Source organism: Rhinolophus ferrumequinum, chromosome 21, assembly GCF_004115265.2.
Source record: "Rhinolophus ferrumequinum isolate MPI-CBG mRhiFer1 chromosome 21, mRhiFer1_v1.p, whole genome shotgun sequence".
Classification (NCBI taxonomy): domain Eukaryota; kingdom Metazoa; phylum Chordata; class Mammalia; order Chiroptera; family Rhinolophidae; genus Rhinolophus; species Rhinolophus ferrumequinum.
The window spans coordinates 39,894,856-39,910,469 of NC_046304.1; the positions used below are offsets into that span (position 1 = coordinate 39,894,856).

At 41.7% G+C, this 15,614-nt stretch overlaps 1 protein-coding gene across 1 annotated transcript in view; it reads left to right on the forward strand.

The window, feature by feature from the left end:
- The first annotated feature begins 19 nt into the window (after positions 1 to 19).
- NMT1 (N-myristoyltransferase 1) overlaps positions 20 to 15,614 on the forward strand; it is a 28,570-nt gene continuing 12,975 nt past the window's right edge. The window contains exons 1-3 of the mRNA XM_033091074.1: positions 20 to 195; positions 11,549 to 11,657; positions 14,098 to 14,242. Of these exons, the coding sequence (XP_032946965.1) occupies positions 65 to 195; positions 11,549 to 11,657; positions 14,098 to 14,242 (385 nt within the window). The 5' untranslated portion in view covers positions 20 to 64. The remainder of the gene's footprint in view (positions 196 to 11,548; positions 11,658 to 14,097; positions 14,243 to 15,614) is intronic.

Consider the following 15,614-nt stretch of genomic DNA (forward strand, 5'->3'; position numbering starts at 1 on the left):
TTCCCCTCGTCCAATAGGAACCCCCCATGTAGCGAGGCGTGGAGGCCGGCTCTCGCAACTCAAGATGGCGGACGAGAGTGAGACAGCAGTGAAGTCGCCGGCACCTCCGCGGCCGCAGATGATGGAAGGGAACGGAAACGGCCATGAGCACTGCAGCGATTGCGAGAACGAGGAGGACAACAGCTACAACCGGGGGTAACGAGATCCTCGGAGTCCAATTCCCTTCCAGTCCCCCACAACCTGGGTCTCTGGGGTGCGGGGAAGTCACCGGGAGCTTAGTGTAACCCCACCCCCATATTCTTATTGGCTGAGACGTTGGGATCCTGCCTGGCGATTGGTTGCTGTCTTTGTCATTTACCAGGGTGGGTGCTCATATATTAAGGATCGGAGACATTGAATACTTTTATTATATAAAAGTTCTGTGTAATGTTCCACTCATATGCTTACGGCGCGTCCGGGGAAAAGAGCCTGTTGGACGATAGTTTTCGATGGCACAACACGGGTCAATATAACACTACAGTTCAAAGGGAACGTTACTTATAGAGGTGTTGTGTGAACAACGTGACTAGCAATAAACGAATAATAAAACATTTCGCTGCAGTTCACCTTCAATGAGGAAATTCACCAGGCTATACAGACCATAATTATGTTGTAAAATGTCACTACCAGAGAATCTCAAAATATAAACTTACCTTATAAACCCTACGTAATTACTGTATAGTGTTTTGATGTAAGGTGTCCGTTGCTCCACATAATCCATAAGTTTCCTAAACAGTATATAATTCTTCCAGCATCTTTGTTAACTTTGCGAAGTAGCCTCAAGCTTCAAGAAATTGAGTAATGGTCTTTCTTGAATAGTGTACTTTAGGGTTTTTCCTGCTAGCAACTATCTGTTCCTTGGGCAGAAGAAATGCATCAGGCGTTTGTTTGAGTGTTGAGTTCTATTTCCACATCAGTTTTCACTCCTGTAAGCCACACCCTGTCATTCCTCTTTCTTCATTGTTACAGTGGCTGGTTCTGACACTCACTCTCCCTATCTATATATTTACAAATATGTTTTTAAACGGAAAGTCATGAGAGTCTTTTGGATGTATAACTTGCTGTGTCTGTGATCTGTCTGATTTTCATAGCCATCTTGTCATTTGCAGTATTGATGGTAGTCCTGGAGGTAAAGGTAGGAGGTAGAGGTCTTTGGATAAACTTTTAAAAAAATTCTGCTACCTTGCAGAGATGGGAGAATATAGGATTATTTAAATGATTTATAATTTGCCTGTGGTGAATCCTTAGGTTAAAAGATCTAGCTTTTATGTTCTACAGTCAGCAGTAAAAATGAGAAGAATGTAGAGGAAGAGGAAGCTTGTCAAATTTGGTTTTTATAAGACTATTCTATAGCTATTACTCACAATAGGTCTAATGTAATAAAAGCTTTGTTTTGAAGTTTGAGTGTCCTAAGAATGGAAGAGCTGAGAAAGAGAAAATAGGAACAGGAAGAAGGGAAAGTGCAGCCCTGAGTAGAGATCCCGTCACAGATGAGAGTTGTTGAATTAGAAGTCGTTTCAGAAGTGAAAGTACAGCTTCTTTGCTCTTTGTGTAGCTGCTTTTATTTTTCTCTGCCAAACTGTTGCCCTGACCAGTGTCTATAGCTCTTTAATTAGTTTGGTTCCCTATAATCTATGAATTATTTTGCAAAACTGCTTGGCAGAAAGTTCTGTGTTTTATTTATAGTACAGCAAAGTGGTAACCTAAAAAAAACTTTGAAGGTTTTTTTTTTTCTTTTTTTTTTTTGGTTGTTTTTGTGTATGATTATGGTCTGGGTGAACAAATTAAGTTCATTAGCATCCCAAATGTAGAGGTCTTTATAGTAAATGAGTTAGGAGGTGGCAGGTGAAAAGCAGAGGACCCAGCCTGGAGGACAGAACCTAGTTCTGGCATTTGGATTCTGAAGTAGAGTCAACATTTTTCCACTAAGTATCAGAGGAAACGGTTTGGGGAAGAAACTGTGTGGCACGGTGGGAAAAACATAGACTCTAGAGTCGTTCAATTCTGGGTTCAAAGTCTGGTGCTGATACTTAATAGTAAACTTAACCTCCAGTTGTGGGGATTAAATGAGATAACATCTGGAATTCAGTCTCCCCCCTTCCTTCTATTCTTTCTTCAAATCTCTGTCCTCCTTCCCCCAGCTTGCCTCCCTGCCCTTACACATACTGTACTTTCGTAGCTTTTTATCTTGACAGTAGTTAAATAACATGTGTCTAGCCCCTGCCTCACCTGAAGGTGTCTTAGAACAGGGTTCATGTCTTTGGGATTCCTGGCACTTAGTGTTAATGAATATTTGCTGGATGAATGAATGGCAAATGTTAAAGTCCTTAGCCCAGTGTTGGTAGAGTTTCATTTCTTCTCACTGAGGGGAAGATTTTCCTTATATATACACTTTCACTTTCTTTCCCCAAATAAGTGTCATTGTAGGCCTTGCTACACTTTTTATGAAATACCTGCAGAAATCAAGGATTCTCCAATTTACTGTGAAAGTTTTCCACTGTTTTTTGGCTTCCTGGAAATTTTCTTGTCTTATAATACCGGGGGTGCCAAAAAAAATGTACGAGTGTACACATTTTAAGAGATGTTAACACTTTTGGTCAACGTTGCTCAAGCAGTAGTTTGCGGTAATCAGAAGTGCCTGGAAGCTGATGGTAACCACTTTGAGCACCTCTTATAATTGCAGAAGTCAAACGTGACTTGTATTCATCTTTTGTTATAGGTATATATTAACACAGTTTTTTCCTTTCTTAATATGTGTATACATTTTTTTGGCACCCTCTATATTTAAAATGTTTTCAAAAGTGATATACGAATTGAAGGGGAATAGTTTCTTTCGATGTTACTGATTCTAAAGTATAATATTTGCAATTAGATTATGATAATTCAAACTAACCCGTATTCTCTTAGGCTTTTCTTTCAGGATGCGCTCACAGTGCTTTACGCTAATGAAAGGAGCTACATTCGTGCACTGGAATCATAGGAAGTGCAGTTGTGTTAGTTTCTTATGTTCCTTTGTGTATAAGTTTAGTTCTTGACTTTTCTAGTCATGTGTTTCTTCCATAATTAAACATTTGGTGAGTATAAATTTCATATGTACATATACACCCATATGTGTGCACATACATACATATATAGTATGTTTGTGTGTATATGTATATATATATGTATCTGTCTACAGTTTTTTTTTTTCAGTTATTGTTTTAAAACATCCACTCAACAGAGGAGAGGAAGGCAGTATTTCCCCCCATTACTTGCCTGACGTAAGTTCCCCTGAGCAACTGAGAGGAAAGTCAGACTAAGATCATCTTTGTGCCACATGCCCCTGCAGTTCATGATTTCATATCTGTGCTTTAATTGGCTTGTTTTTAGTGAAAGGCTTTCCGAGAGTTATAAAGAATAAACCTTATGAGCTGCCAGATTTTAATTTTGGGGTACCAAACAAGTAAAGTTTACCTGGGTGTTCTGGAACAAGAAAGAACCTTTAGACTGTTTTGTTCGTAGGATTCTTTTGGAATTTACTCTGCAATGTCGTTGATACCGTTGAGATGCTGGTAAGCCATCGTCAAGAACCCTTTGATAAGGGAGGTCTCTTTTCCATCCTGTTCTCTTACTCCATGCGGACAGATTAAAATGGGTTCTTACAAGTATTCCTCACTTCCTCCTTGTGAGATATTATCCCTTATGAAGAAACTTAAGCGAAAAGAAAGGTCTTTTTGAAAGGAATTCCATAAGCTATCCTCACTTGCTTTTGTTTTATTCATCAGATTCTCCAAGGGGTTCTTTGCATATTTATTTGATGGCTTATAGCTGCGTCTATCTGTTGTAAAGAAGAAATCTTTCCAGTTTCTTTTTCTGAAGTTCTCCCTTCGGCGTTTGGTTTTTCAAAACTAGATCAAAGCAGAAATGAAAAGAGAAACCCCATCACTGGTATCAAATAAGTGTTCTAATTTTATTTCCCAATTAAGTGGCAATTAAAAAGAAACTAATCAAGAGCTGCTTCAAAGAGAAGAGACTGGAAAGCAGAAGCAATGAAAAGTAAATGAGAGCCTATTTCAGCGAGACTGCTGCTCATGGCAAACCAGTTTTGCTGATTTTTCACATTGTTTAACTAATGTGCTCACTCTAAAATTTCTCAGCTTTACTAAGTCTGCAGTTAACCCTTTCCCTATGGAGTCCATAGATTTGGGTAGCATAGATTCAGTAACTTCAGGGGGATGCTTCTTTAGCTCTTCCTCTTTAACCTTTTATTTGAAATCTCAGCCCTGCAAGCCTCTCTTCCAGTTCCTCAAGGAAGATGCTTTTGTGATTGTTGCATTTAAAGACACACAAGACATGGTATTTTCTATTGAGAGCACCCACAAAAATGAAACTAAAGTTCTTTGACACGGTCAGTCCTTGCTTCCTAAATTTTCCTACTGCTGCTGACCTTGAGAACACTGTCGTTAAGTGTTCGACAAATGCTGTCTCTTGCTGTTGTTACTATGTGCCGGGCACTGTGCTAAGCTGTTCGCGTGGATTATCTCTGCTAGACTTCTCTTGTAACTGATTTAGCTTTTGTAGTGAGACTTGGGATTTGCATCTCCTCCTCTCCCTTTGACGCCCTGAAGGACCCATTTTGATTTTACTGGATTTCTTTCCCCTACTGCATTGACTTCTACATCCTGACTCTGGGAGTGTGAGTCCAGTCTTTGGATCCATTCCATAACCCATGGACTTTCCCTAACTAGGAAGCCAGTTGGTGATAGAGGTGACTGTCCCCTTTAAACTCTCCTTGATAGACCAATATCTTTTTTTGGAGGTCATTCTAGTGTGTGCAATTGTTGCCAGCATTGAGTCATTGCTCAGAAAATTACTGAAAATGCTCTCAGAACAGCATTTGGTTTGACTGTGGAGTTGCCAGGTTACAGTCTAGCTCGCCAAAGTAACCCAGGGGATGTGGAATTTACATTTCAGTCTCATTCCCATTTTAAACTATTAAGTATATCAGAGCTTTTGTGACCCCTAAAAAAAGAGTTTTCCTCCATGACAGGAATTGGCTTGTTCACTCTTAAAACTGGCTATCACAGGGAGGGCAGAGGGTGACAGTAAAAGCAATCTTTTGTAATCCCTTCCCACAACCTCCTGTTCTTTTCATAGGCCTCCTAGGGTGCCTTAGCCTTACTAAAGTGTTTCTATTTTTCCTGTTGTTTGGGATTCACAAGCAGTTTTTTGTATGAATAACTGATTGGTGGACATTTGCAGTGTGGGGTACTGCATTAAGTGTTCCTGCAGTCCCAACGGTACAGGGCTTAGGCAGCTGCTAGTGATTCATCCCTGGGCACGCGTATCAGTGCTACTTTGTTCACCTCTCCGCTAATAGGATTGCTGGTGAAGGTATCATACCTCATGAGTAAAGTGATCTGCACAGGGCTTTCCTGATGTCTAAAAGTGGAATCAAAAGGATATTAGAGGTTCAGATTTATTTACTGAGTCTCTCAGGAAATTTTGAATTTTAGCCCAAAGATTTAACTTCTGGTTTTTGGGAGTAGAAAACAAGAGACCGAAAATTGTGAATTTCATTTTCTGAACTCTTTTTTTTTCTTCTGTTGATCTCAGAATCAAAACGAAACCTATCGCCTGAATTAGGCATTGGAATCATTTGAAGTAGTTACAGTGGAGCTTTTTTGTTTTAACTCTGACAGGAATATGACAGGTCCTAAGGAGGGAGAAGACAACAAATAAGAAAGTTGATCATTTAAAATCTTAACCAGTGGCTCTAAAGAGCACAGTATGTCCACTGCTTTCATAGAATATTCACACAGCTGTCCTGTGGAAACATTACTGAAGATGTTTTCTGACCCTCTTTTGGGCTCCAGCTTTTCAGAGTTTTTAGTCTGTTATGCCTGGAAAGCATCAGTCAAACACATATTTATTGAACTCTTAACTGTGTGCTCAGCATGATGAGAGGTGCTGTGAGAGATAGCTGTGAAAGATGTGGTGCCTACACTTAGGAAATTTTTAACTCTCATTGGGAAGCCAGGAAGCAATATATGTATATAAGACCCAGTATTATGTTATACCCGGTCTTACAGTAAAGTAAAATAAGACCGGGTCTTATATTAATTTTTGCTCCAAAAGACACATTCGAGCTCTGTCCCGCTAGGTCTTATTTTCGGGGAAACACGGTATGTAGATGTATGTTGGAGGCAGGAGAGGATCCCATACAGATGCAAAACCTTCCCCAGGTCACTGGGCCAGCACTTGGCCGAAGTAAACTGAAACATTGAAACTGGTATGCCTAGTAAATGTATAGCAAGCAGAACCATAGAAAGCTTTCAAAAAGTCCCAAGCTAAATTACACTTACTAATTCGAATTATACCAGAGATCCAAATCTCAAAATAGAAGATTTAGTGCCACCATTACAGTCCCCTGGTTCATCAATAATCTTAGACAGACATCGAGGAGAGCTAGAGTAGGCAGGCTTTCTGGATAAAACATGGCTCACTCTCCTCATTGCCTTTAATACCTGCTCCTCTAATACACAGAAATTTGTTTTAGGGCCCAGTGTGATGGAACAGTGTTCCTTTGGCTTTGGAGATTCTCAGGTAAATTCTCCCAGGGGATAGACTGTAATGTTGGGGGAGGAATACCCGAAGTCTTGAGAGATTGGGGGCTTGTCCTCGGGTGCTAATTGGTTAGCTGTTGACCAGTTTGCCTCCCATCTGTGGGCCTTGGTTTTCTCTTCCGCAAACAACAGGTTAACACAGATGGCCTTGGGGTTCCTTCCAGTTCTTGTGGTTTAGCTTCCACAGTAACCATTCACCGTTCCTCAGCCACACACCTTTGAGTGGATTTTGTCATCCAGTGGGATTGAGGGGAGGCCCATGTTACAGACACTCCCTGCTCATGTTGGCTGGAAGTTCGGTGCTCCTGTTGCTCATCTGTCAGCTTGCCCTTCCCCCCGCCCACTCACACCCTGGCACTGCATTTTTGTCTCTAGAAATAAGTACTGAGGTTCATTTTCCATCTCCTCCCCCAGCCCTGACTTTCTACCAGAGCACCCATTGGATTTCTTATATATTTGAAATTAGAATATTTTGGCCTTCGTTAAAAAATGACATTGCCTGATTGCTTTTCTTTCCTGTTTCTGGGTCTGTCCTTTGCTAATTCATCCCATGTTCATTAGGTTGTTCATTAATGACTTGAGTTGATCGACTTTACTTTAGAATATAAATTTCATATTTTTTGTGAACTCACTTTCAATTTCAGGCACACACCATTCCCCCCTCCCAAAAAAGAAAGCAAATTTCACTGATTCTCGCTCATTCTTTTTGGACTTTGATTTGCTGTATTCCAACGTTCTGGCCAGTCTCTGGAGTATGTTAAGGTGACTGGCAGGCATAGAAACTCTGAGGGATTTTTGTGTCAATTTGTAGAATCCCAGCATGTCCTGGGACTTCAGGTCCCTTTAAAAACGATGCCAGAGTTTTAGAGAAGGACTAGCCCGGCTTCTGTGGGGTCCTCTGGTTTGGTTCTCCCCAGATCAAACTGAGGCCATTGTGCTGTGAAATGGTATTGGTTTCCTAGGATGCTTCTTGAAGATATCCTCTCAAGGCCTCTGAACTTGGTTTCTTAAGAATAATCATAGTTACCTTGAAAGCTAACCCTAGTGAGCTCCTGGGAAGTTTCTTCTCTGAGTCAGTTGTCTTCCTATTTGAGGTGTTGACTATAAGACCGTGGTGAACTCATAATGTGTCTCTTGGATGTGGCGCAATACCTGCTAGTTCGGTAAAAATCACTCTTTTTTAAAAAAAACCTCCCCTTTGTTCTTCAGCTGTCTCTATGCTTGATGTACAAGTTGAAACAAGGTTATTTCTTCGTAGCTGCTTGTGCAAATTCAAGCCAATACAAGGAAAATGAAATTAGCTCTGTGGTTTTAGTTTGAGCCTAGGAGTTTGCTAGGCACTTGTATTAATAATGCATAAAACGGGACAAACAAACGTTCAGCCCAAGATCCTTCCACAAAAATGGGGTCCTTGGGGAGATGGCTGCACAGAAGTGTCTCCACTGAGTTAGGAAGAGCAACGGCAGGAAGGTAGCTTTTAGTGATTTTGCACACTTGTAAAGACACCTAATCTAAAGTTGGAGGCAGTCATTTCTTCTATCTTTCTTATGTGAAATTGTATTTAGTAAGTAACCAGTTGGTTAATATGTAGCAATTCTTTACCTTGACCTTTTTGATTTCTTTTTTCCATAAAATAATGAAAAACAATTCTTTTTTATTGTATGTTGACATGATTTAATACCATACAGCAAAGAAAATATAATTAACTAAATTTGCATTTAACCAATATAGAAGAACCTTAGAAATGTAATAGTTCATGAGAGTAAAGTACCAGAATATTTCACATAATGTGAAAACACATGATTTTGTATAAAGTTAAAGCAAAAGTAAACAGTGTTTTTAGTGCATACATGCATACATGTGTGACAAAAATGGTGGTGCATACACTGGTGCAGGAACCAGAGGCTACCTCATCCCTCATGCTGTGAGTGTTGCCTGTTGTTCGCTCATAGCTTAGTCTCTGCCCAGGATTTGTCCTCAACTGAGGAAAGTACCTTCCCCAGGAGATGCTCTTTCCAGACAACCTGCACCCAAGGCCTGGCTGATGTGGAAATGAAAGGCCCAGCCCCGTGGGGTCCCAACTTCCTATTACTAGGAAGACTCACTTAAACTGTCTCAGTTATAAAGGAAGCGGATTGGTTCATTTAATTTGTTTCAGGCATTATCTGTGGATACTCAGAAACACCTTTAGACTCGCTCCTAAACCCCAGGGTCTGGCTTCAGTATATGCACATTGTACATGGACAGCATGGAATCTGAAACCTAGTGATGACATGTTTGGAGTGACAGTGTGCTCACAGCGTTCTATTGAGAAATCAACTGGAGAAAATGAAAAGCTTTCTTCCAGTGTTTTACTCTGTAGACTTCTGGAGGCTGTACTGTCTAGGGTGGGAACGAAGGTAGGAGATGCCCCATTCACTTGGGCCCCTGATGTCAGTGAGAACGGTGAGGCCCTGGAGTGGCAGTTGCCAGTTACAGTTCTTGACCTTCAGGATCAAAGTACACGGAAAAACAATTCTTATGGTAATTCATATACAGGGACCAGAGAATTCATTCCATACCCTGAAATCAATAAGGATTTATAAATTGTATCAACAATGGGATGCTGATTTGTCTCCTAACATCAACCAGTTTTTAAACCTTATAATGCTGCATGTCTTCCAGAGGAGTGAGACTACCTCTGGAATAAGAAAACCACATAGAGTTGTCATAGGCTGCAAATGGACTTGTGTGTGATAACAAAATTGAGTTACTCAGAGAAAAAGATAATCTTCACGCCATAAGTGACTTTATGGGTCCTGTTTTTCTGCCATGGCCTTGGGGGTTTTGCTGTGCATCAGGCTTTAAGGAGTTTATTTCCCCTCTGAATGTTACTGGACATCCTTCCACCTTATGCCTTCTGTGTCTCGTTAACATACTATTAGGTTGGTGCAAAAGTAATTGCGGTTTTTGCAATAATTTTTAACCTTTTAAACCGCAATTACTTTTGCACCAACCTAATAAGTAGGGGATGCACTTGCATTGGGACTTCATGACCTTACATTTGGACTGAAGTAACCTCCAGCGTTTACTGGATCTCCCTGACTTCACAGTCTCTGCGTCAGTGGCCTGAAGAGAGGCCTGGACAGGTGCGTTGCACGCACAGTTATTCCAGAGCAGGGGCAGGTGAGGATGTATGAGCTAGAGAGGAACTGAGTGTCATGCGCCAAGGGAAACGTTGGGCTTGAGACGTTCCAGGTTAAGAAGCTGCTGTCACTAGGCTTTCAAGTATGGGAGGCACACATGCAAAGCCATTTTCACAGAGGTGAGTCCCACAGCGGTAGAGAGTATAAGATGGTGCAGAAAGATTGTGAAGTCAGGGAGATCCAGTAAAGGCTGGAGATAACTTTAGTCCAAGTGTTAAGGTCCTGAAGTCTGGATGTGAGTACTGCTCCCAGGACTAGGAAGAGATGAGTCTGAAGACATTCTGCAACAGGAAATGGCACGACAAGGTTACAGATCGCCTTCTCCCGGCACACACCAGTAGCTGTACGGTGATAATTAATATTCATAATTACCCCAAGGCATTTTAAGACCATGAAGGTTTTCTGAATTATAAAATAAAGCTTAAATGGTATTTACCATATTGGCATGGAAAATGTATTTTCCACTGTTAATTCTTTGAAAATTGGTTATCTAGAATATGTAGCTAAGACAATGCCCTGAGCTTAGCTCATCGTGCAGGTTAGGGTTCACTATACTCTCAGATTGGACGTCTGATTTTGACTTTTTAATGGAAGAATTCCAGGGAGGATGGCAGAGTGATACCAGGCATTACTCCCAGACTGAAAATGCCAGCATCGATTTAGACATGGCAGAAACCAACGACATCAGTAATTAGGAAAGCAGGCTACCAGGTGAACCTTAAAATTCATCAATAAAATGAGGGGAACCCAGAATCAAAACTAGTATCGTAAAATTAACAAGAATTGGGAGAAAACATTTGGGAGCAAATGAACGGAAAATGTCAAAGAAACACAGTAAAATATGTATGATTTGTATCTCAATAAAGATATTGAGCGACAATACAGAAAATGATAACAAAAGATTACAGGAATGTAACTAGGAAACTTTGCTGCATTGGGTATGCCGCACAGAAGGAAAGTGGCATCAGGAAGTCCCTGTAACCATGTTCACACTCACACGCACACACGTTTCATGTAATCTCTTTGTGGCAGGAGTGGCTGGGTGCTTTACTGTTGTTTTCTCAGATTCCTGGTGCTGGGTTCTGCCTGTGGTGATCACCCAATCTGAGCCTGCTGACAGTTGTCCTCAATTGTATGGGACTGATTTAGGCATTGCTCGTGATGAACAATTTTGGACACAGAGCACAGCAACATTAAACGGCCTTTTTTCTTATTCCTTCTTCCCCTTCCAATACTGCCTTGTGATTTAGACCCTGCTGGGGAAAGTCATTAACCCTAATGCATTGGGAGGGTGGGAGTGAAGAAGGGTTGCCACAGAGACCGCTTTTGGCTGTCATCTTTTTAAAGTTAGGGCTCGGAGGACGTATTGGTGGTATGAATGCCCTGTTAACAGTCATCATTTGCCTTTGGTGCCAGCAGCCTGGCCACCTAAAGAAAATAAACATAAAATAAAAATAAGAGCAGAAAAGGTCCTTTCAAACAAATAGGACATTCCTTGCACAGCACTCCCTCCCTGGGAGCAGGTGGGAGCCAGGAGGAGAGCCGTGTTTTCTGGTGTCCTCCAAATGCCCCTTCTGGGAACCTGGATCCTCCAGTATGCTTCTGAAGCCAGCAGGCTCGATTAAGGAAGGTCTGTCCCCACAGAAAGCTCTTTGTCAGTGTAGCCCAAAACAGATGATTTTTTTAAAAACCCTGCATCGGTATTTACTTGTCTTACAGTGGTTTGAGTCCAGCCAATGACACTGGAGCCAAAAAGAAGAAAAAGAAACAAAAAAAGAAGAAAGAGAAAGGCAGCGAGACCGATTCAGCCCAGGACCAGCCTGTGAAGGTAACAAGAAGGCTCTGTTTTCTTGCGACCGGGAGTCGCTTTTTCAGATGAGAGTGTTGGGGTAAGTGTATAGGGATAGTTTCGATTGACGATCTCCACTGGTATTACTTCAAGATGGAGGAGCTGGATCCCTCTGCTGTCCTCTGCTGCCCTAGACCTAGGCGATGAATCTGCTGTCATACCTTAAAAGACACAGCGGGTTAGACATTGACCCCCGAGCATGGTGTCCCCCCAGAATGCACAGGTACATGACTGCATGTGATGCTGTGCAAGGTGCCGGAGAGTGGTTACGTTGTGCCAGCCCCCGCTGCCTAGAGCAGTGGTTCTCAGCCTTTCCCGTAGTGCCCACCACTGTGGGAAGACAGGCCTACTCCTAACGCAGACCTTTGTGGACTGCAAGCGTTCTCTGAGTGCCGCAGTCTTTCTAATGCAAACTGAGTCCCAGAATCAGTTTCAGTCCCCCGAATTGAGAACCACTGGCCTAGAGCTTACGACCTAAGACTGACACACTGACCTGCAGCCCAGAGGTATGGGTAAGGATTATTTTGTTGCGTAAATAAAACATTTAAAAAAGGAAAACCTTTTATTTCAATTAAGTACTGTCCTCTTTAAAGTAGGCCCTGGGGGAAGCTCAAAACACATCTATAATTCCTCTTTTAGAATTGTCTGCAAAACATTTGTAAGCCTCAGAAGCAATCCAGTCTCAGGCCAGTCCACCCACACTTTGCTTTATGCCTCAGATGGTACGCTCCAACTTGAATCTTATATCTTACTGAGATACGGCTCCGAGTAATGTTTTATTGTTTTCAACATCAAACCCACTATGAAAAAAAACACCACCATTTTGGCCATCATGTTGCCTAGGTTCTTGCCGGGCACTTCATTTAAATTAACCCCAAACCTTCAACATCCCTGCAAGGTAGGTGGGGGTCTCCCCATTTTAAAGACGAGAGGTGGCTTATCCAGGTCTTTTAGTCAGGAATTCTAGCCCAAGCTCATGCTTGGGCTTTAAGGATTTTTGTTTGTTTCTTTGTCTGGGTTTGGATATTTGGTAACTCTAGGGGCATTTGAGCTCTCGCCTGTATCAGTATTGTTTACTTTGAAATCAGAATATTTTAACAAAACACCATTTACGTAGCCCTTCTGTTTTCCTCTTTATAAGAGTGATGCAGTTCGTTGTAGAGAATTTAGGAAAAAACATAGCAAGAGGAAGAAAACTAAAAATCACTTACAATTCTAGAATAAGCAGTATAAACATACTGGTTTATATTCTTCTTTTCCTTCACAATCTAAATGAAAAAATATATATATAATAAAGTATTAGAAGAAAGTATGGGTATTTTTATAATCATAAGTGTGACGTAAGACCCAGAAGCCATAAAGAAAAATTGACAAATTTAAATTTCTCTGTAAAAATCAAAAGATAAACAGTAAATTGGGAAAATGTTTGTAATACACAAAACAGTCCATTTAAAGTTATGAAATGAGGCAGTTCACAAAGAAAAAATATAAATGTTCAATCACTTTACAAAAAGATGGTGAAACTCACAATGAAACAAATGAAAATGAAAGCAATATTTTTTTTCTCCTAGATTGGCAGAGATTAAGGTTTGGTAAATGATGAGAATCCGGAGAAGCACATGCTCTCGTACACTGTTCACTGGGGTATTAATTAATAGTCTCTTTTTAGAGAGCAAGTAGACGGTATACATTATAATTTCAAATGTGCATCTCCTTTGACCCAGAAAGACTCCTTTCTTAGACTTGCAGAAATACATATCCCAGTGAACAAAAATAGATGTACAAGAAAGTTCATTACAGCATTGTTTGTAACACTGAAGAACAAAACCACCAAAATACCCATTGGTAGGGGCTTGGCTAAATATATGGTCCGTGCACACGTGGACTCATTTGTTAGAATGGGCAAATCACTGCGGCCTCGTGGGAAGGTCTCTAAGACATAGTGTTTAAAGAAGAGCAGTTTGTAGGCTAACACTGTACGATCCAATTTTCTTGAAATTGTGTGTGTTTGAAACTTGCATGCAAAAAAGTCTGAAGTTATATTTGCCTCTCCTCTGTCTTCCAAATTAAAACTGTTGATGGCAAAGGTTATATTTGAGGGATGCCATTGTTATCACATGTTTTACTTTCTATGTGTATTATACGTTTCTGCATTGTTTGGAATTTTACACCGAGCCTGTGTTAACTTTTGCCATCAGATATCACAAGGAAGGGAAGAACCCTGTAGGAAGCAACCACCCATCATATTTCTCATCTTCAACAACTTCCTCCAGTTGTCATACAGTATATGAGCCCTGGGATGGGACAGTATCCACACCACTTCTTTTAATCGTACCCCTTTAACTCTTGAACCTGTCATTAACCAGAAGTACTTATTAACATAATGGGCCTTTTGTCTCCCTCACTTTGTCTTGTCCAGATGAACTCTTTGCCAGCAGAGAGGATCCAGGAAATACAGAAGGCCATTGAGCTCTTTTCAGTGGGTCAGGGACCTGCCAAAACAATGGAGGAGGCCAGCAAGCGAAGCTACCAGTTCTGGGACACGCAGCCCGTCCCCAAACTAGGTATGTGCTTCCTTCCACAGGCGAAGGCAGGGGCGGGGGACGTGTCCTCGCCACGCTAAGGGTGACGCACTGAATGTGTGAGGGAGGACAGTAGATAGAGTCCTGGAGTTCCTTGGTGGTTATTTTTACAGGATAGTCTTTCAAATGGATTATAGAAAGACCATTGTTCAGGGACCTTATCATTGCACAGTAGCACGCACTGAGAACAAATAATGGTTCTTTTAGTCTATCATCGTCCAATATAAATCTATAAAGAAAAACAGTGCATTGGTGCATGAGTGGGGATGTCTGCCTATGGGTCTATCTTCCCACATAGATTTTTAATAGAAAAGAGACTTGTCTTATTTATGTGGGCAAATGTTTAACTCTGGAATGGGCTGAGTCCCCAGCCTCTTCCCCTATCTCTTGCCAGTGCACACTTACTAAATGCAAAGTAGTTTGACATTTTGCTTAACAGTGGTGGTTCAACATCTGGAATACCATATGCAGGTTTGTTTGGTACCCCTTAAAAAAGCTACAATGAACTCTAAAAGTGTGGAATAGGCAGAAGATCAAAAAAGATTCCAGAAGAGACTGGACATAGCAGAGTTAGAGATGCCTGCTGAGACTCAGCCACAGCTAACTTTGATGGCTAACTTCAGAGGGCAGGCATTGACGAAAAGTTTCTGGAGCAGTTGCATCACGATTCTGAGCCCATTGATAGCCCAACTCCTATTTTTTATGTGACTGGAGAAGAGTATATTGAAAAAAACAAAGTGTTCCAACACCAAATATAAAGGACCTTCAGGTTGTTGATGTTACTGCTCCCTTCCAGAAACAGTGTGACTTGACTGTGTTTGTTGGGGAGAAGGGTGGGGAGACTGGTGAGGGCCAGCTGTGCCCGAGAGGATTCATCTAGTCCAGAAGTGGGGAGTATACAGTGCAGAGCCTTGCTGCTCGAAGTATAGTTCTCAGGACGGGCATTGCTTAAGTGCTTGCAGAAAGGCAGAACCTCAGGCCCTACTCCAGACCTGCAGAATCAAAACTTGCAGGGGATTTGTGATCGCTTTGGAAGTTTCAGCTCTGCCCGAGAGCCATCCTTGGACAGCTTCGCCACAATCCAAAAGTAAGCTGAGGTGCGCCCTTCTAGGGGTTGGAAAGCAAAGCACCGCTGGATGGTTATGAGTCATGAGTCAGCAAGCAGCCACTCTTCCAGAACCCTGTCCCACCCCACCCACCTTGTTTGTCGGACTGCCTGGGTCACCCAGGTCCCGGGCCCACCGGCTAAGTCCTCCAACAAGGCTTGGGTCACAGTATGCTGTTCCTAGGGCATTACTAGTAATGGGTCCCAGTGACCAGTCCCCCCTGGGGAGCAGGAAGAATTCAGAGAGCC